The 21,258-nt window shown below is 59.5% G+C and overlaps 2 protein-coding genes and 1 pseudogene across 4 annotated transcripts; 1 reads left to right on the forward strand and 2 right to left on the reverse strand.

The window, feature by feature from the left end:
* The window catches only part of LOC138101926 (zinc finger protein 208-like), a 198,121-nt pseudogene that overhangs the window by 41,035 nt on the left and 135,828 nt on the right, over positions 1 to 21,258 (forward strand).
* Positions 2,234 to 3,082, reverse strand: LOC138101900 (zinc finger protein 660-like). The gene has a single exon (XM_068999654.1). The coding sequence runs from the start codon at positions 2,878 to 2,880 to the stop codon at positions 2,392 to 2,394; it is 489 nt and encodes a 162-aa protein (XP_068855755.1). The 5' UTR covers positions 2,881 to 3,082; the 3' UTR covers positions 2,234 to 2,391.
* LOC138101870 (class I histocompatibility antigen, F10 alpha chain-like) lies at positions 11,408 to 19,663 on the reverse strand. 3 transcript variants are annotated; one of them, XR_011147274.1, is made up of 9 exons: positions 19,046 to 19,660; positions 14,963 to 15,226; positions 14,301 to 14,576; positions 13,680 to 13,952; positions 13,471 to 13,578; positions 13,331 to 13,366; positions 13,178 to 13,210; positions 12,383 to 12,837; positions 11,408 to 11,792 (listed from the first exon to the last, which is right to left on the reverse strand). XR_011147274.1 is itself a non-coding variant. In XM_068999625.1 (8 exons), the coding sequence occupies exons 1-8, from the start codon at positions 19,119 to 19,121 to the stop codon at positions 11,773 to 11,775; spliced, it is 1,086 nt and encodes a 361-aa protein (XP_068855726.1). In that variant the 5' UTR covers positions 19,122 to 19,663; the 3' UTR covers positions 11,408 to 11,772. The 3 variants fall into 3 exon arrangements, 2 of the variants coding, with proteins under 2 accessions (XP_068855726.1, XP_068855727.1); XM_068999625.1 differs by lacking the exon at positions 12,383 to 12,837 and having other exon boundaries at positions 19,046 to 19,663; XM_068999626.1 differs by having other exon boundaries at positions 11,408 to 12,837.

Here is a 21,258-nt window from a genome sequence, read left to right on the forward strand (position 1 = left end):
ACGAAGTTCCTGATCCCTGTCAGAATCTTGCTTCAGGCAGTGTCCGCTGGCATCTGTGGGGGTCCACAGGGGTCAGGACCTCTCCAAAACCCCCCAGAGAGCCAACAGGACCCCCTAACCCCTCTTTTTTTCATCCCCAATCTGTCCAGAACGCCGTTAAACCTTCCAGCACATGCCAAACCCACTCTCATCCCCTCCAGGACTCCACAAACCCCATCCCAGTTGCTCCTTGCTTTCCAAGGATCCCCCAAACCCTCTCCTAGCCCTTTTGCCAAGGCTAAAAAGAAGGGTGGCTCTTGATGGAATGCTCAACACCGAAAAACAGAACAAGAGATCGGCCTAGAAGCACAGACAGCTTTGGGTTGGGGTGTTCTGAGAGAAGTGAGCTGCCCTCGTGAGAGGGGAGTGGATTGAGGGCACTGGGGAGGCACTGGGAGGGCACTGGGAGCGACTGGGAATGGAGCGCGCGGCACTGGGAGGCCGAGTCCAGCACGGGGCACTCGGCGCTGCGGGTCTGCCTGGCAACTGATGAGTCATCAGAGAGACGCGCTCTGATTGGCTGAGGGGCGTCAGCGCCACGCAGGGCTGGGATGGACACGCGCGGGGGCACTGGGAGAGACTGGGAGGGACTGGGAGGGACTGGGAGAGACTGGGAGAGACAGGGAGAGCTCAGGGGAACCTGGAAGGACAAGAGGCCCCGGGGATGGGCACCAGGGGGGCTGAGGGGCTCCAGGCTCATCCCCAGGGCAGGGCCCGAGGGGACTCGCTCTGCCCGACGTTCTGCACCTCTGCGGGCCGCGAGCAACGGGGCAACGATGTCGCGGTGGTGCCGGCAGAGCCTGTCCGCCAGAGCCCGTTTGTACCCCAGTCTGGCTGGATGGCTGTTCCAGCACTGCGCCTGTTTCTCCCCACACGGGCTGTCCCCCACAAACAGCCCCACATCGCTGGCGAGTGCAGTTGCTGCTCCCGCTGTCAGATGCTCCTCTGCACCAACCTCACCCGCTCGGTGCCCTTAATGAAGTGACACTCGGACTTCATCATCCCCTGGAACACCCCTGTGTGTGCGGGACACAGCTCAGGGGGTGCCCCCCTGCAGCCCCCAGCACGCCCAGAGCTCCGGGAGCCACCCCGGATCCCCGCTCCGCACCCCCTGTGCCCCACGGCCGCCACGGGACCCTCCTGCCCGTGCTCTGACTTCCTCTTTTCCACCCTTCTCCCTATTTCACATCCCCTCACCCACCATTTCCAGCTGCTCCCCAGAGGAGTTTTGGAGTCCCATTCCCCCCTTTTCACCCTTTCCACCCTTTTCCCCCACAATCCCCCAATTTCCAGCCCACTCCCGCTCAGTTTTCGGGTCCCATCCTCCACTTTTCCCCACTTTCCCACCCCCTCCCACCCGTTTCTCCCCCACTCTTCAGCCCCCTCCTGCTCTTCCTTTGAGGGTCCCCTCCACCTCTCACTCATTTTAGGGGTCCCATCACCCCTTTTTCCCCTTCTCCCCCCTTTCCCATCGTGTCCTGCCACCCCCCGCTCACCCAAGAGCTCCACGCCCGCAGCCGGGGGGGCTCCCAGCACCACCAGTGCCACCAGTACGGCCCCAGTGGCTGCCACCACTCGCCCCATGGCCAGCGCTGGCCACGATTTTGATTGGCTGAGGGGCTTTAGGGACGCTGCAGCCTCGCAGTGGGGTTTTTGGAGGGGGAACCTCGAGGTGCGGGGCAGGTGGGAGCTCAGTTGTGCCCAGAAATGTGTCCCCAGGGACGCGGGATCTCAGGGGTGCCCATGGCCTGGGGTGACGCTGGCCCGGTGCCAGGCACCCACCAAAGCCACTCTGTCCCTGCCCCCCGCAGCCGCACAGGGGAGAGAAAATGGAACCGAGGGTTCCCGGGTGGGGATAAGGACCGGGAGAGATCCCTCAGCAAACACTGGCACGGGCACAACAGGCTCTAATTAGAGATACTAATTAAATTGATGACACCAAAAAAAAGCAGCAGGAGAATGAGAAGGAAAAGAAGACCCTTAAAAACACCCTCCCCCTCCACTCTCCTTCCCAAGGGCTGTGGGGGCATCTCTGCATCCGGCACCTCCATCTTTGGAGCCGCCAGGGATTGGCTCTGCCAGACATGGAGGAAGCTTCCAGATCCAACAGACCCAGCCTGGGCACAGGGAGGGAATTTATTACCAACCAAATCCCAGCAGCACAAGGAGAAGGCAAAGAAATCTCTCCAACACCTTCCCCCCACCCAGCGCGGATCACCCGGAACGGGGGTCACCAGGGCTCTGCCCCACGGGGGTCACTGGGGATCATCCAACGCCGATCCTCCCACGGGAGATGGAGCTGGAGCAGCGCACGAAGCTCTTCCCGCACTCGGGGCACTCGCAGGGCTTCCCTTAGCGGTGCCTCCGTTGTTGTTTGGTCAAGTTTGAGCTGCTGGAGAAGCTCTTCCCACACTGGGGACACTCGTAGGGCCTCTCCCCGGTGTGGATGCGCCGGTGGGTGATGAGGGTGGAGCTGTGTTTGAAGCCCTTCCCGCAGGTGGGCCAGCGGAAGGGCCTCTCATCCGAGTGAATGTACTCATGTTGCAGGAGGTGGGAGGTCCTCTGAAACCTCTTCCCACACTGCAAGCACTCGTAGGGCCTCTCCCCAGTGTGGATCCTCTGGTGCCTGATCAGGTTGGAGTTCCATCTGAAGCCCATCCCACATTCCAAGCACTTGTGGGGCTTCTCCCCGCCCTGAGGCTTCTCCCCCAGCTCCGAGCTCCCCCTGGATCTCCGGCTGCCTTCCTGGCACAGGGGGGCTCTTTCCTCCTTGGATCTCTCTGGGCTGCGTTTGCAGCCCCTCCTCGTGCGGCATCTCCGGGGCTTTCCCTTCTCCTCCATCCACCAATGCCTTGGGAATGACAAATCCTGGTTTGAGAGGAGAAACAAGGGGTGAGCACCTTGGGATGGGGGTTCCTTCTGCCCAAGTCCATCACCAGGAATCTTGTGTCTGTAAAAACCTCCAAAAAATCCAAGATTCAGCACAAAAGTCTCCCAAACATCAAGACACAGACCGAAAACTCCCAAAACATCAAGATTCAGATAAAACTCCCTCCAAAATAGAAACATTCAGCCCCCACAAAAAAACCAAAGCACCAACATGGACCCCAAGAAACCTCAGAAACACCAAGATTCACCCACGGGAAAATCGTGGATCCCCCTCCCTGATCACCTGCTGGATGGGGGGGGCAACGCTCCTGGGGCTGGGGGGAGGCTGCAGATACAGCGAGTGCTGGAACCTTGGGGTGCCTCCCCCTCCTCCTCCTCCTCCTCCTCCTCCTCCTGTGTCCCTACTCTTCCTCACACTTCTCTTCCTCACACTACTCCTTCTCCTGCAGAATCCCACCTGCTGCTCCCACGGGCATCGTTTCACCATTCTGATCTCCAGCCCTGCTCCTCCAGCCTTTCTCCTGCTCCCCCCAGGCCCAGCACCCAGCCCTGGCTCGCTCTGCCCCCCAGAGCTCTCGGATCGCACAGCACGAGCAGCGATGCAGCTGCGGCAGCTCGGGCTGGGGCAGCGCTGGGCTCTCGGCCGCTCCTGCCCGCACTCGGCCCCCGCCGCAGCCACTTCTGCCAGCACAGCACGGCCCGGCCCGGCCTTGGCGCTCCCCCCCTCCCACCTCCCCAAATTCCCCTGGCGGGGGGCGCCAAGGCCGGGCCACACGTGGGCTCCAGCTGGGGAGCGCCGGGCGCTGCGGCTCTGCCTGGCAACTGCTGAGTCACCAGCGCCGCGCCTTCTGATTGGCTGAGCGCTGCCTGAGGGCCGCGCCTGCACCAAGGGGGGACACCCTGCTCCAGGGGGGATGTCCCGAAAACCGGGCACCCCCAGCGAACCAACAACACCAACGCCTCCTTACAAACACATGCTCTGAATCTGCTCGGACACAGCCACACGCACTTGCACACAAGCAAGTGACAGCACAAACCAGCAGCTCCACAAAATGGCACTGACTGACACACACTGCTGCTCAGCCAAGCTCCTGCTCAATTCCTCAACTTCCAGAACAACAACAAAGCCTGAACAGAACCATGGACATCGTTTCCTAATCAAAAGGGGACAATGTTGAGGCAGTTTGCACATTCTCCCAGAGCTAATTAAGGACATGGACACCCAGCAGGGGTAAAAAGGGAAGTCGAGAAGGGGTCTCAGCAACAGGGAACGGATGGTGTTGGTGTGCTGGGAAGGGATTGGTTGAAGGGAGTGTGCAGGAATATGGTTAAGGCAAACAGCAGCAGGAGGAATCTATGTAGTAAGAAAGGAAAAGGAAGATGGAAAAGAGGAGGAAGAGAAAAAAGTGAGGACTGGGATGCTTTTCAGCACCATCTCATCCTCAAAATTTGCAAGCTGATCCAGATCTTTTGCATCCCTGGTCTCCATGACAGGGAAACAAAGAAGCTCAGGATTTCAGGGGGTTTCTCTGTGGTGGGGAGCAGCAGGACAGGGCAGCACAGGCTGGGGGCCTGTGGGGAGCTGTGGGGCCGGGCCGGGGCTGTGGGGCAGCCGGGGCTCAGCGCCGGGCACTGCCTGACCCCAACACCCCCCGGGCAGGGCTGGCAGTGGCCCCCGGCCCCCAGGAGGCTGCGGGATGTGGAAGGATCAGGATTTTCTTTTATCGATCTTGTTTGGGTCACTGGAGAAACGAATGATTTTGCAGAAAGCTCAGCAGCTGTCAGAGGATGAGCACCCACAGGTACTGAGGGGGCTGCAGGAGAGGCACAAGAAGCCCCTGCAGCACTTGGCCAGAAAGGCTCAGCAGGGCAATGCAAGAAGGGATGAGCAAAAGGCCAAGGTGAAGGCAAAGGCCATGGCAGAGTTTCTACAGCCCCCCAGGGATGAACCGCAGGGCCCAAGGGGGCCCCAGCACCCAGGGGACGGCGGCGGCCACAAGCACCTGGCACAGGCATTGCCCTCCTCGGCACGGCAGAGCCCACCCAAACAGCCCCTGGCAAGGAATCAGGGGTCCATCTGCAGGCCAGAAGGACACTGCAAGCACAGACAGCAACACCCTCAGCACCAGCAAGTCCACCCCACATGGACATGGATTGTCAGGGCTGGCAGAGCTCCCAGCAGACCAGGGACCCACCGCACCAGAGCCCTTGAGAACATTCAGGGCGCATCTGGATCGAGACGAGGCCGCTCCTGATGGACACGGGGGCCTCTCGATCCACTCCGAATCTGACACCTAAGGGGGGAAATTGTCAAGAAGTTCTTTCATTATTCAGGCAATAAGTGGGAAAGATGAGCAGCGGTGTTTTAGTCAACCACTATCAGTAGATGTGGGGGATGGGTTTGAAAGGCATCAATTTCTGTTTGTTCCTAATTGTGATTGCAATTTACTGGATTTGGTGGCTGAAGTGGGAATGCAAATTCATATTGTCAAAGGAGATACAGAGGCTAATGCTGCTGTACCTTTGTGTCAAATGTCTGGGAAAGCCTCTGCTGAAGTGAACCCAGAAGTGTGGGCAGCCCCAGGGAAATAGGGAAAATCAGATATGGAGCCTCTCCAAATTCCTCTGAAGCATCCAGGACAAGTGGTGTCTAAAAGCAATACCCTGTTCCAAGGGAGGCAAGGAAGGGGTTACAGCCTCTTACTGAGTCCCTGCTAAAGGCAGCGCTTCTGGAGCCAGGCATCTCTCCCTACAACTCTCCTCTCCTGCCAGGCAAGAAACCCCATCATGGACACCAGAAGGAAAGCACAATTGTCAAGGCTTCAAAAGCAGATTAACTGAGCCTCCTGCCCTGGCCCTCCCAGACAGGGAAAAACCATTTGAATTGCATGTGGATGTTAAACAGGGACATGCCAAAGGAATTCCTGGGCTCAAATGTTTCACCCAGTGGCCAGAGAGTGGCCTCATTGTCTGCAGAATTGTGCAGCCCCGGCTTTAATGGGAACTGAGGCCTGAAAACTGACAGCAGCAGAATCTCTCATTGTTCAAGCCTGGCATCAAGGTAAAGCTTTGTTAACCAACGGAGCCTCTAAATGGATGAGCAGCCCTCGGTTCTTACAGAATGAAACTTGTTGGATGGAACAGGAGGATTCAGAGTTGAGGACAGGGCAAGGGTTGAACCCAGCCTCCTGTTTGAACGGCCCTGGACACGGGGCTGGCAAGAAACCCATGGCTGCAGTCAAGTGACAGAGCTCCAGAGCCGGCCTAGGAGAGATTGACCAGACATTCCCTGGCCTGAGGGAGAAAAGGTGTTTAGGGATGGGTCTGCAAGGGCAGCAGAAGGGAAAAGAGTGACAAGACACGCTGCTCTTAAGGAAAGGGAAGGAGACAAAGCGCAGCTCAGCGCCCGCATGCTCAGCTCAAAGGGCCGAGCTGGGGGTGCCTGGAAGAGCCTGGCACTGAAATGCCCTGAGCAGGAAGGCTTCAATATCTTCTGCTAACAGCATGGCAGCTCACAGCGGGGCAGAAGCATTTCCGACTGCTTCAGCAATCCCTGCATCAGTTCTTAAGGCATGTTTGGAACAAACAATTCCAAGAGATGGGATTGTGGAAGCAATGGACTCAGACAGGGGAACTCATTTTACAGGAATGACCCTTCAGGCTGTTCTGGCTGCTTTAGGAACACAGTGGGACCTCCAAATGCCCTGGCACCCCCAGAGTTCGGGTCGGGTGGAAAGAATGAACGGGGAAATAAAGAAACACCTTCTGAAGCTGCTGAGAGAAACCAAGATGCCCCAGGTACGGCTGCTGCCATTGGCTTTGGCAAGAAGAAGAGCCAGACCCAGGGCAGATATTCAATTATCTCCCCTGAAATCCATGTTTTGAATTCCTCACCCTGGTGTGATAAATGAGTGAATGATAAATGTTGTCTTTCACAGATATGATTTTAACACTTTGTAGTGGTTTGGTCTAAAATACTCATTACTGTTTATCTTCTGTGAGATAAGAATTAGGAGAAACGCAAAGCAGGCGCCAACTTGAATGAATATAAAGAAGTTTATTAACAGACCTAAAAGAAGAAAAGAAAAAAAAATCATACCACCTTTAGAACTCTCCTCCTCCCCCCACCTTCCTCCCTTCTCCCACTGACAATGTAAAAAGACAACCCTTAAGATGTTCAGTCTGTTTACCACTTCCATAATAACCTTGTTCAGTCCATTTGGAAAGAGAAGTCTCTTTTTGCTCATGCTATGAAAACAGTATCACACCGAGACAGCCACCCACTTCCAAATATTGTTCAGTCCATTTAGGAAGAGGAGTCTCTCTGCTTACGATGTGAGTCCCTTCCCCCGACTTGCAGCTTTTCCCGCAACGGCTTTCGAGGGTCCACTCTTGAAAGTTTTCTGGGGTACAATTTTAAGGTTGAGCTGTTCAGAAACAAAAAAACAGAGGCCCTTCTCCTTCCCTGGGAGCAAAGGGTCATCTTCATCTTTAAGACTATCTCTGGAAGCATCTCTAGGAATTGAGGTTTTTCTCCTTTCCTCTTTGGAGCAAAAGTCCTCATCTGGTTCATCTCTCCCTGTCCAAGCTTCTCATGAAATTACAGCTGTGGCAGCATCTGCCTATTGCTTACGAGTTGAACACTCCACCCCCCATATCTTCATGAAATTACAACGGGATACTCTGATATATCATAGCTTCGCAACAGACTTTCAGCTTTAAGCATCTCCTCTTTCTCTTCCCTCAGGTTTTCAGCTCTTCACAGCAATAAAAGGGTTAATCTCACCTCGGCCTTGCAGCTGGAATGTGGCTTATCGCTGTTGGTCACCTGACCTCTGCTGGACAGAGGTGCCGCTTTGCTGAATCTCGGCCGAAGTGGAGGGGGGGGTTCCGAGCCGCTCTGGCTGCCCACGGCAAGGCAGTGGGGGAGGTTCCATGGCTGGAACAGACCCATGGCTCCAGGCTGGCTGTGGCCCGGCCCGGGCTGGCCCAAGCAGGGCCTGGCCGGGCCCGCTGGCCCCCGCACGGGGCCTGCAGCCACCTGTCCCAGCGCCGGAAACGAGAGAGAGCTTGGGGGGGAGTTTGTCTATTCTTAAGTGTGGATCACAGAGGCGGTCACAACTTTACGTGGCTTAAAGAATTGTCCATATTCAACCTGGCCAGCTGATAGGTTCTGTCAGGTCCCAGAGGAAGCTGTAAGCACCCCTTAGCAAGGACATCCCTTCTGGGACTATGCTTGCTAACCTATGACACACTTACAAGTGATGATGGATTATGTAGAAATAGTGCTAAGGTTAAATATAGTTAAGTAGAAACTAGATTAAGGTAAATTGTAACTTTGAAATAGTTGTAATATGTTAAGAAATGTATTAATAAACACATGGTAATAAATGTCTTTTGAGCTGAGAAACTACAGAGCCAGGAACCAAGACATCTTAGAGAAACAAAGAAGATAAACCGCATGCATCCCAGGAAGATTGTTACCTCATCAGAGCTCACACCGCCCAAGGGAACTGGCAGCTGCAAATGAGGCTGGAGACTGCGGAGGCACCGGAGAGAGGGGGCCTGTCTGCAGTTCTGAAGCGATCCAGAGGACTGAGGCGGTGTCCTGCTGGGGGAAGGGGCAGAAATGGGACAGGGGGAAAGGGGAGGGAAGTGTAAATTCCTTTCTGGGTTAATGAATATGTGACAGTTCAGGAGAGTACTTAAGCCCACAGTAAAATGAATGGAGGGCGCCTCTGGCAACATTGCCAAGCGCCCCAGGCTGTGATTTGCCTTTGTTCTACTAATAAATGTCCAATTTTACATTGCTAAAAATTTAGCTTCTGTATTCATTTTCTTCAGCCTTGATCCTCATACACTAAAAAAGGTTGTTGGAGGGTTTGTGTCCTTCCCACAGTTTTGGTGACAAGATTACATCATTAGAAGGCTTTTTCTTAATAATCCTATTTTGATATTGTTAGATGGGTTTGGGCCAGGGATGTGAGAGTCAATTTTTAGTCTTAGGGGAAGAAGTAGCAAAAATCTTTATTGCTTTGTGGCTTTTTTGTGTATGTGTGTGCGTGGCTGTTAGTGATGGCAGAATTTTGGAATGGGTTTTTCAATGTTCACCTGTAGGTTGCATTTTGCAAAACCGGAAGAGCTTTAAAACTGACCCTTTCCCTCATAAAGAGTTAAAAAACATGAAAAAAAAAAAAAGGGGGAAAAAAAGCTGCTTTTGGGGGGGCCCATATGTGAGTCACCTGATGGCTGCCCTGGAAGAGAAGCTTCCTTCCAGGCAGCCAGCAGAGGAGCTTTAGAAATGCAAATTAACTCTGCTGCGGGAAGTGTGCACAATGTCCCAGGCTCTCCTTGCCTGCCAGAGGAATTGGGCTGATTCCCTCTGCCCCTCACCCCAAGCTCTGCCTCCCTGCACAGACGGAATTTGCATCGCTAAAGGCAGAGCCCGAACTGAGCATCTCGGACTCTGCAACAGAAATCCCTGAAGCTGCAAAGGAAAACAGCAAACGGAGAATGTTGGGAGAACTTCACTCACAAAAGCGGGGGGGAATCATCCCTCTCCCCATTCCAACATCTGCTGGCACTGTCTGGGTTATACAGGGTGCGTTTGACCACTGGGCTGCTTTTGCTGCCACAAGTTCAGCGAAATCACTTGGGAATCCAAGGATGTGATGATTTAATCAGAGAAAAGTGGTCAATTGATGCTTCCCAGGCTGGAGGGGGCGCCCAAAAATGGGGAAAAGATGAACGGCCACCAGAACAAATCCTCCAACACCATGGAGCAGCCCCTGGGAACCCGAACAAATTCATACCAGGTGCCAGAGAACCCAGTGATCATTTCGATGCATCATTAGATTACAAGCTGTCCTCCAAATCGTAACCAAGCCCACAGCTCCAGCTCCTGACCTTCTCACCCACCAATCCACTCCCACGAGCAACGGCACATTTCACCCTGGGATGGCATCAGATTCTCTCTCAGCAGAAGGACAAGAGGTTGTGGAAAATTAAATGACTCAAACTGCTCTTGGCAAAGAGATGGCCAAGGAAAAGTGGTGAAACAGAGAACAAAGGAAATAAAACTTAACAGAGCCATGAATTTCGGATGTTATACAAAGTGGGGGTGCACATTAAGGGGCACATGCAGCAGGTGCATCGGGAAGTCTGTACCTTCCAAGGACCTCAGCCAAGGGGGAAAGGGACACGGAGATGCGGCCGCGGAAATCGGCATAAAAAGGAGGCTGCGTCCTCCAACACTTGGACAGACCCCACGGGAAATGCCCCGTGGCCTCTCCCTTGCTCCAGGAATAAAGTTCCTTTTACAGGACTCCTCCGGCTCCTCTGGGGACACAAACCTCTGGCCACGGGAACTTTCCCGCACACTCCCGCCGACGGGGCAGCCACCTCTGTCCTACCCACAGCAGCCGGGACGAGCCAGCGCTGCTCCGGCACCGGCTCCTGCCGAGGCAGCAGCGGCAAGGAGAGCGCGGGCAGCCGCTCCCGCAGCGCCCTCACGCCAGGGCGAACACGGCGCCCACACGGCACAACGAACCCGCCCCAGCCCCCTGCCGCCCCCTCCGCCCGCAGCCAGCGCCGAGCCCCGCCAGAACCGAGCGCGGCTCCCACCTGCGCTGGGGCCGCCTCCGAGCTCCGCCGCCGCCTCACCGGGCTCCGGCCGCCGCCGCCGCTCCCGGGCCCGCACAGACGCTCCGCCAATGGCGCCTCTGCTGCGCCACGGCCGCCCTGCCGGCGGCTCCGGGCCCGGGCTGCTCCCCGCTCCGACCAATCAGCGCGCCAGAACCACGACTGACGGCAGCACCGCCCAATCGCAGCGAGGGGCGGGCTCTGCACACGGCCCAGCCTCGCCCCGCGCTCCCAGCGCCCCCCGGGCTGCGTGAGGGGAAAGCCGCAGCTGAGGAACAGCCCTGGAACGGGCCCGGCCCGAGCCGCCATTCAGCTGAGAAGGGAAACAAAGCTCTCCGCTGCTCCCGGCCCGACTTGCCCAGCCCTGCGTGTTGGCTGCCTCCGGCTCCTTGGCAAGCCCTGCAGCCTCCCGACTCCCGCCCCTAATTCGGAGCATCAGTGCATGGCTTTGATTTCCCCGAAAAAGGGAAAACCGCCCCAAACCCCTTTGGCTCAGTGCACGAGGGGAGAGACTTGTGGCAGAAAACTCCCAAAGTCGTTTATGCCCAGCTTGGGAAGAACAACCCAAGCCAAGCAGAGGTGGGACCCCCCAGCAGCGCCTCTCTGCCGCCCCAGCTGAAGCCCTCGCTGGCTGCTCCAGGCGGGATGGGCAGACTGGGAGCACTGGGAAGGGGCCCCGGCTCGGGCCGCAGCCCCCGGGGCAGCCCCACGGCAGCTCCAAGGCCGGGATGGAACGTGGGAGGGGGAGCCGGGCAAGGGCCGGGGCTGTCGGTGCCCAGGGGACACAAGGGACAGCGGGGGTGATGAGCGGGAAAGACTCCACTACTGGAAGAAGTGGTACAGTAGGAGTGTTTATTCCAGCGCTGGGACACACGCGGGGCAGCTCCTCCAAAGCCATGCGTGCCGACAGCGGCATTCAGCTTGGTATTTATCGGGTTACAAGTTCCATATTCATTTAGTTTCCCAATCCGTCTATGCATATTCATCACCTAGCCCCGCCCAGCCTCGCTTCGTATTCCAATGAGCCCAAAAGTCATTTACATCCGCATTGTGCTTGTGCAGTGTTGTCTTGTGGCCTTCGGCAGGGGTCTCCGAGATGAAATAAGAGTCTTCCTCAGATGAAGTAAAGGGTCTTCCTCATCCTGAACTTTTCACCTTTCCTCCCTGCACGTGCTCTTTATGTCCCCGGGGTAAGTCCAAACTTCAAGACCGGTTTGAGTTAGCTTTAGGTTAAAAACAGGATCTTTGGTCAAGATTCCTTCCCTTTATCAATAGTCTCATATCTTCTCATCCTGCTTTGGTAGGCACAATAAGTGTTTCATTTAATCTCTGCTTCCCCATCCCCGATTCCCCACCCCCGCTCTCGGCTGCGTGGGAACGTGAGGTGGGTTGGGTCTCATGACCGGGACCACCGATGGAGGGGACAGGGGCACAGGAGGGAAATGCAGGGTCTGCAGCCGGGGGGGGACCCCTGGCAGAGGGGGGGCCCGATGCAACACGGATCAACGCGTGGGGGGCGCCGGGCATGGAAGAGGGACCATGTGCGGGCAAAAAGCCCACCAGTGCCACCATAGGGCTGACACCATCTTGTATGAGCGGAGTGGAGGCGGGAGAATTAAAAATAAAAGCAGCAGCTGGGATTGCGTGTCTGATTTTGCCGCTGCTGTGATCTTGGATCAAATCTGAATAGAGAAAACCGGAGAAGTAGGTATGGGGGAGAGGTCTGGGGCAGAACCCGGGATGCCCTGGCCAGCACCACACTGAACGGGTGGGTTCAGTAATACAGTCGGTAGCAGTCGAGAAGGGTACTTGCCTGCGTTCTGGCAGGAGCATTCATTGCTTCTACAGAGCATTCATTGCTTCTACACTGTCGAAAGGTGCAGGGGCAAATACAAACATAATCCTGAAACTCACAGTTCTGTCTGGGGGTGGGGAAAAGACAGGAATAGGGAACAGGGACCAGTGGGGAAGCTCTGGGGGAGTGATGAGGGCTAGAGGCCAACAGCCAACCGGGGAATTCAACCTGGGATAGATTAACATAACAGAACCATGCATCCTGGGAGAAGCCTTTTTGATCACCCTAGCATAAAAAGGCTCTTATGGTACCAGGGACTTGTGCTACTGAGAACTCTCTGTCCCCTGTAATGTACGTTCACCGGCCACCACAGGCGGGAGCAGCGGGATGAGCTTGGCTGAATCTGCCGAATCTGAAGAGAGAAGGGGCCGGCTCCGGCTCCGCTGCATGGATCGCTCAGGCGGTGATTTGTGCTGGGATGAGAGAGGGTCACAGTGTCACCCTGTCCCTGTCCCCATCCCACAGGATGGACGTGGCTGTGGAGCCCATGGAGAGCAGGAGCTGTTCTGGAATCCCACCTGATCCCACCCCAATCCTGCCGCAATCTTGCTCCATCCATCCCACCTGATCCTGCTCCATCCATCCCACCCCAATCCTGCTCCATCCATCCCACCTGATCCCACTCCATTCATCCCACCTGATCCCACTCCGACCATCCCACACCAATCCTGCTCCATCCATCCCGCACCAGTCCTGCTCCATCCATCCTGCCCTGATTCCCCTCTGGAATCCCACCCCGATTCCACTCCGTACCTGTGGTCGAGCTGTTGGTTCCCATGTCTTTTCCTGCAGAAAGAGAAGATCCATGAGATTCCAGCACGGATCACACACTGGGATCACCCCCCAGGATCCATCCTGGGATCTGCACGGAGGGGATCCAGAGCCGGATCCACCTCTGGTACGCACCGGCTGGCGGGCTGTATCCATGCTTCTGCCTCCTCCCTATGGAAATAAAGTGGGATCAGCATCCCTGGTGGGGGACTCCCGGAATGGTGCCGGGCAGATCCGTGCCCCTTCCCAACCCCCATCCTGTGTCAACCCCATACCAGATTGGAGCTTCCAGACGATGAATCCGACGAGGAGAATGAGGATGATGATGGCAGCGATGACAGACACAGCGACCACCAGGGTGAGATTCCCGCCAGATTCTGGCTCTGTGAAACGCGGGACAGTGAGGAAGGGGAGGGGAATCCCCAGCTGGGAATTCCCAAATTCCCAATTCCCACATTCCCAATTCCCACACTCCCAGCCTCACCCAAGGCGAAGATCCCCGGCTCCGGCATTCCGGAATGCTCCACCCGGCACTGGTACTGCTCCCGCTCCTCCGGCCGCGCCTCGATCCTGGCCCAGGTGTGGAAGGTGCCGTCGCTGTTGGGAACGACCCCGCCCCACTCCGTCTCCTGATCCCGGATTTCATCCCCCTTCATCCAGCTGACTGTGATAGGCCTGGGGTAGAATCCGTAAACGTAGCAGGACAAGATCAGCGTCCCGAATTCCTCTTTTCCAGACACGTGGACATCGGGGGGCTCTGGAATGGGACACGGTGAGATGCACCCATGGAATTCCATGGGAATGGGGTGAGGGTGAGATCCGCCCATGGAATTCCGACAGGAATGGGATGGGGGTGAGATCCACCTATGGAATTCCATGGGAATGGGATGAGGGTGAGATCCGCCCATGGAATTCCAGGGGAATGGGACGGGGGTGAGATCCACCCATGGAATTCCATGGGGATGGGATGGGGGTGAGATCCACCCATGGAATTCCATGGGAATGGGATGGGATGAGATCCACCCATGGAATTCCCACAGGAATTCCTGTGGTCCCAGGTCCTCCATTCCCAAACCCCAGATTCCCACAGGAATTGTGCTCCCACCTTTGCGCTCCAGCGCCTCCTGCCCATATCCGATGTATTTCTGGAGCCATTCCAGGCAGCTGTGCTCCACGTAATTCGTCAATTCCTCCACCATGACCCCATCATTATTCCAGTGCCTCGTGGTGACCTGGGCAGCGCCGTCGGCCGGCACAAAGCCCTGGGATCCCGGCTCGAAGGAGAGGAAATCCCGCCCGTCGTAGCCGTACCGACTGAATCCACGGACGCTCCCATTGGATAGGAGATCACAGCCGTAAACCCGCTGCAGTGTGTGGAGATCTGGGGGGGAATCAGACCCACAGAGACCCATGGAATTGTGTCCCAGCCCCACAGAGCCCCAGAGTCCGATGGAAACCCACAGATCCCATCCCAGCCCCTTGGAGCCCCACGGATCCACATCCCAAACCCATGGATCACAAGAGATCCCATCCCAGCCGAATGGATCCCATCCCAGCCCCACGGATCCCAGCCCAGCCCCACGGATCCCCAGCCCAGCCCCACGGATCCCATCCCAGCCCCAGAGATCCCAGTCCTACAGATCCCATCCCAGCCCCACGGATCCCATCCCAGCCCCACAGATCCCAGCCCCACCGATCCCATCCCAGCCCCACCGATCCCATCCCAGCCCCACGGTTCCCACCCCAGCCCCGGCTCCCCCCACTCACCCCTGCTCTCGTTGTACCGGTCCCGTGCTCTCTCCAGGTTCACAGCATACACCTGCTGGTGCCCCTTGCAGAGCTCAGTCTCGCTATCCCAATATCCCGGCTCTGCTCCCTTCTCCATCCACGGCGTCAGTGGCACCTTCCGGCCCCGCTCGCTGTCGTAGCGCGTGAAGGGGATCCCATCCAGGAACCCCACGGACACGAACTGGGGGACCCCCGGGCCGGGCTCCGACACCGCCACGTGCAGGTACCGCAGGGAGTGGAGAACTGGGGGGACACGGAGATTTGGGGGGTCAGGGGAGGTCGTGGATCAATGAAAGGGGAACTGGGAGAGCTGGGAAGGGGTTGGGGATCTCATGACCCAGGAAAAGGGGGTGCAGGGAGTCCCTATGCCCAAGAAAGGGGTCCAGGGGTCCCCAGTGCCAGGGAAAGAGGAGTCACGAGGTGGGGAGACCTGGGATAGCCGGAATGGGGGGCTCGGGGGTCCTTGATGCAGAGGAAAGGGGGCGCTGGGGGCTGAGAAAAGCGGGAATGGGGGTCCAGGGGGTCTCAGGGTCAAGGAAAAGGGGGGGTCTGGGGACTGGGGAAGGCGGGAAGGAAATATCGGGTGGGATTGGTGCAGGATAAAGGAGTGCAGGGGGGTCCCAGTACCCAGGGCTGGAAATTCAGGGGGGTCCCAGAGCCCAGAATCCCCCCTGGGACCCCCCTGGGACCCTCCCGCACCCCTGGGACCCCCGTCAGAAAGCGCAGGGGGTGCAGAGCTGGGGGGACGCAGAGACTGGAGGGGTCTGGGGGTGTCCAAGGCTCAGGAAGAGAACTGGGAGAGCCGGGAAGGGTCCGAGGTTCAAGGAAGGGACTGGGAGAGGCGGGATGGGGGGTCCAGGGGGTCCCTGTGCCCACAAAAGGGGGTCCAGGGGTCTCCGGTGTGGAGGGAAGCGGGGTCTGGGTGCTGGGAAAGGCAGGAATGGGGGTGCAGGGGGTCCCTGGGACACAGGAAAGGCGGGTCTGGGGCTGGGAGAGGCGGGCGGAGCCCGGGGCAGAAGTCTGGGAAATGCGAAAGCAAAAGAGACCCCGGGTAGGGGGTGCAGGGGAGTCCCAGTCCTGGATAAGGGGGTGCAGGGGGTCCCGGTGCCCGGGAATGGGGGTTCAGGGGGGTCCCGATCCCTAGGAATGGGGGATCAGGGGATTCCCTTCCCAGAATTCGGATTATCGGTACCCGATAATGGAAGTTCAGGGGGGTCCCGGTGCCACATAAGGCGGTCCGGACGTTTCTGGTGCTGGGGAAAGGGGTACAGGGGGGTCCCGGTGCCCGGAAATGAACGTTCAATGGGGTCCCCGTGCTCCGGAATGGGGGCTCAGTTGATTCTGATGCCCAGGAATGGGGGTCCAGGGAGATCCCCGTGCCCGGGAATGGCGGTTCAGGGGGGTCTCGGTGCCAGATAAGGGGGTACAGGGGGGTTCCGGTGCTGGGGAAGGGGATGGAGGCGGGTCACAGGACAAAAAATGGGGGTTCCGAGGGGTCCCGTCCCCGGGAATGGGGGTTTAGGGGGCTCCCGGTGGCCGGAAATGGAGGTTCAGGGAGGTCCCGGTGGCCGGGGGTCCCATTCACCTTTCGTCGCCCGCCCCAGGGTCCCCAGGAGCCCCAAGAGCACCCCAAGAGCACCCCGAGAGCCGGCGCTGGAGCCATCGCGCTGCTCCGCTCCGGCCCCGCTCGGCCCCGCCCCAGCCCTGGCCCCGCCCCCAGCACCGCCTCCGGCCCCGCCATTGGCGCCGCTATTTCCTGCCGGCCAATGGCAGCCCGATTCCTCTGTGACGTCACCGGTCACTGGGCAGATCGCGGTCTCGCAGGTTGGGACGCGGAAGCGAAGGAGACCGAGGGAGCGCCGGGGGGGGAGGGGCTGAGAAAAGGGGAATTCCCGGGAATTCGTCTGGATCCCTCTGGATCCCCGCTGCGACTCCCCTGGAGCCCTCTGGGACACCCTGGGACCCCCTTCCAGGAAGCGCCGGGAGTGGAGAACTGGGGGGACACGGAAATTTGGGAGACCTGGGGGGTCCAAAGGTCAAGGAAAAGGGCGGGTCTGGGATCTGGGAAGGGCGGGACGCCCTGGAAGGGGTGCAGGGGATCCCAGTCCCGAATAAGGGGGTGCAGGGGTCCCCATGCCCAGGAATGCGGGTTCAGGAGGTCCCAGGTCAAGGAAAGGGGGGTGAGGGCACTGGGAGAGGCGGGATGGGGGATCCCAGGGGTCCCAGTGCCCAGGAAAGGGGGTCCAGGGGTCCCCGGTGTTGAGGAAAAAGGGGGCTGGGGGCTGGGAAAGGCAGGAATGGGGGTGCAGGGGGTCCCTGGATCAGGGAAAAGTGGGGGCTGGGAGAGGGGAGGGCCAGGAAAGGGGGTGCGGGGGGCACTGGTGCAGGATAAGGGGTTCAGGGGGTCCTGGTGCCAGATAAAGGCATGCAGGGGGGTCCCAGTCCCCAGGAAAAGGGGGTCGGGGGCTTCCCCTCCTGGGATTCAGGGTTCAAAGGGGTCCCGGTGCCCAGAAATGGAGGGTCGGGGGGTGCTGATGCCCACGAGTTGGGGTTCAGGGCGGTGCCTGTGCCCACAAATTGGGGTGGGGGCTGTTCTAGTGCCCAGAAAGGGACATTCAGGGGGGTCCCGGTGCCCAGGAAATGGGGTTCAGGCGGGGGGGGCTCCCTTCCCGGGTTTCGGGGTTCAGGGGGGTCTCTGTGCCCAGGAATGGGGGTGCAGGGGGGTCCCGGTGCCGGATAAGGGGTGAAGGGGGGTCCCTGTGCCCAGGAATGGGGGCTCAGGGGAGTTCCCGGGTTTCAGGGGGGTCCCGGTGCCGGGGGATGGGGGTACAGGGGGGTCTTTGTGCCTAGGAATGGGGGTTCAGGCGGGTCCTGGTGCCCAGGAATGGGGGTTCAGGGGGGTTCCGGCGCCGCGGCAGGCTCCGGGCAGATCCCGGTGCCGCAGCTTGGGAGACGCGAAAGTGACCGAGGGAGCGCGGGGGGGGGGGACAAAAGGGGAACTCCCGGGAATTCAGCTGGATCCCACTGGATCCGCGCTGCGACCCCCCTGGGACCCCGCGACAACCGCTTGGGACCCCCTGGGACACGTGAAGGAGGTGCAGGAGGGGGTCCCAGTCCCAGATAAGGGGGTGCAGGGGTGTCCCAGTACCCTGAAATGGGGGTTCAGGGGAGTTCCCTTCTCGGGAATCGGGGTTCAGGGGGGTCCCGGTGCCCAGGAATTGGGGGTTCAGGGGGGTTCCCATCCTGCATATGGCGGTTCAGGGGGTCCCCGAGATGGGGAATTGGTTCCCCCGAAATGGAGATCCAGAGGAGTCCCCGTGCCCAGGATTGGGGGTTCAGGGGGTCCGGTGCTGGACAAGGGGGTACAGGGGGGTCCCAGTACCCTGAAATGGGGGTTCAGGGGAGTTCCCTTCTCGGGAATCGGGGTTCAGGGGGGTCTCGGTGCCAGATAAGGGGGTGGTGGGGATCCGGTGCTCGGGAAGGGGGTGCAGGGGGGGTCCCTGCTCACAGGAATGGGGGGCTCGGAGGGGTCCGGGTGCAGCGGAATGGGGGTTCAGGGGGTCCCGGTGCCGGGAGATGGGGGTGAAGTGGGTCCCGGTGCCCAGGAAATGGCGTTCGGGGTGGGCTCCCTTTCCGGGAATCAGGGTTCAGGGGGGTCCCGGTGCCGGGAGATGGGGGTTCAGGGGGGTCTCTGCCCAGGAATGAACGTTCAATGGGGGGTCCCGGTGACCGGGAATGGGGGCTCAGTGGATTCTGATGCCCGGGAATGGGGGTCCAGGGGGATCCCCGTGCCCGGGAATGGCGGTTCAGGGGGGTCCCGGTGATGGGGAAGGGGATGGAGAGGGGTCACAGGACCAAAAATGGGGGTTCCAGGGGGTTCCCGTCCCCGGGAATGGGGGTTTAGGGGGTTCCCGGTGGCCGGAAATGGAGGTTCGGGGGGGTCCCGGTGCCCGGGGAGGGGGGTTCAGGGGGGTCCCGATGGCCAGAATTGGAAGTTCATGGGGGTTCTGGTGCCCGGGAATTGCGGTTCAGGGCGGTCCCGGTGCTGGTGGTCCCACTCACCTTTCGTCGTCCCCCCCGGGGCCCCCAGGAGCCCCAGGAGCCCCAAGAGCACCCCCAGACCCAGCGCTGGAGCCATCGCCGCCTTCACCGACCGCAGCTGTGGCGCAGTTTGGGAGACGCGAAAGCGAAAGTGACCGAGGGAGCGCGGGGGGGGAGGGGAAAAGGGGGAATTCCAGGGAATTCACCTGGATCCCCTCCCCGGACCCTCCCCGGCCACGCCCTGTGGTACCCCTGTGCCGGGCTGGGCTGAACTCCCGGGCCCTGCGGCCAAACTCTGCCTGGAACCCGCTGGGTTCGGCCCGAAGCGGGGAAAGCTCCGGGACCCACAGATCCATTTTGTCCTGCGGCTGTGGGGCCTCACCCCCGAGGGAGCAGGACTGGGCGCTGGGACCCCGATCCCTGATTCCGAATTTCCTTCTCTGTCTCTCTGTCTCTCTGTCTCTCTGTCTCTCTGTCTCTGTCTCTCTCTCTCTCTCCCTTTCCTTTGGGTGATCACAAATCCCAGAGCAGCTGCCAAGCCCCGTGCCCAGTTCGGGTTTCCCAGCAAAGGGAGGCCTGGGGCTGAGGTGCCCCGGGATGGCCGGGAATGGAGGTCCGGGGGTCCCCGGAGTCAGGGAAAAGGGGGATCATGGGGCTGGGAGAGGTGGATACCTGGAAAGGGAGGGCAGGAGGATGTTGGTGCAGGGTCAGGGGGTGCAGGGGGGTCCTGGAGCTGGGGAAGGAGATGCAGGGGGGTCCCAGTGCCCAGGAATGGGGCAGAGGGGAGCAGGATCTGGGAAATGGTGGCAGCTGCTGGGAAGGGACCAGGACAGAGAGGGACAGGATGGGATGGACTGGGACAGACTGGGACACTGGGATGCACTAGGACTGGGACCAGAACCCAGGGGGAACAGAACTGGGGCACCAGGGATCATACTGGGACATACTGGGACCACACTGAGGGCTGGGAGCATGCTGAGAGCAACTGGGTGCTCCTGGGATATAGTGGGCATGATTGGGATCATCCTGGGACTGACTGGAATTGTACTGGGAGTGACTGGAACCACAGTGGTGGTAAAAGGGTGCAACTGGAAAATTGCAAGTGGCAATCCTGGGAGCAGCTGGCCCATGCTGGCGTCATACTGGGATCATACTGGGAGTGACAGGGATCAAACCAGCTTCATAATGGGAGTGTCTGGAAGCTACTGGGATCATACTGGGGGTGACCAGACTCATACTGGGAGCAACTGGGGCCACAATGGGGGCAAATGGCATCATAGAAGATATGACTGGGTTCATACTGGAAGTGACTGGGGCCACACTGAACTCTTACTGAGACGGACTGAGAGTGAAATGAACCATACTGGGCATGACTGGGAGAAACTGGGATCATGTTGGGGGCAACTGGGATCCTATTGGGAGTGATTTGGAACATACTGGAGTATACTGGGAATGACCGGGATCATATTGGGGGTGACTGGGAACCACCGCTGAGGCAGCGACGGAGCTCGGAGGCGGCCCCAGCGCAGGTGGGAGCCGCGCTCGGTTCTGGCGGGGCTCGGCGCTGGCTGCGGGCGGAGGGGGCGGCAGGGGGCTGGGGCGGGTTCGTTGTGCCGTGTGGGCGCCGTGTTCGCCCTGGCGTGAGGGCGCTGCGGGAGCGGCTGCCCGCGCTCTCCTTGCCGCTGCTGCCTCGGCAGGAGCCGGTGCCGGAGCAGCGCTGGCTCGTCCCGGCTGCTGTGGGTAGGACAGAGGTGGCTGCCCCGTCCGCGGCTCCCACCTGCGCTGGGGCCGCCTCCGAGCTCCGCCGCCGCCTCACCGGGCTCCGGCCGCCGCCGCCGCTCCCGGGCCCGCACAGACGCTCCGCCAATGGCGCCTCTGCTGCGCCACGGCCGCCCTGCCGGCGGCTCCGGGCCCGGGCTGCTCCCCGCTCCGACCAATCAGCGCGCCAGAACCACGACTGACGGCAGCACCGCCCAATCGCAGCGAGGGGCGGGCTCTGCACACGGCACGGAGCCCCCTCCCTTTCTCCGCACTCCGCCATTTCTCGGAAACCTCGGCTGAGGAGCGTTCTTGGCGCTGGGCCCGGCCCGGGCCGGAGGCCACGGAACCGCTGCTGCCCTGAACCGCAGGATCTCGGTGTGACCGGGAGCTGAGGGCGCTGGGAACTGCGGATGATTCCGGGATGGAGCAGGGACCTACCTGCAGCCCCGGCAGGAGCCCGGGCCGGAGCAGGG

This window comes from Aphelocoma coerulescens, unplaced genomic scaffold, assembly GCF_041296385.1.
Source record: "Aphelocoma coerulescens isolate FSJ_1873_10779 unplaced genomic scaffold, UR_Acoe_1.0 HiC_scaffold_56, whole genome shotgun sequence".
In the NCBI taxonomy this organism is placed as follows: domain Eukaryota; kingdom Metazoa; phylum Chordata; class Aves; order Passeriformes; family Corvidae; genus Aphelocoma; species Aphelocoma coerulescens.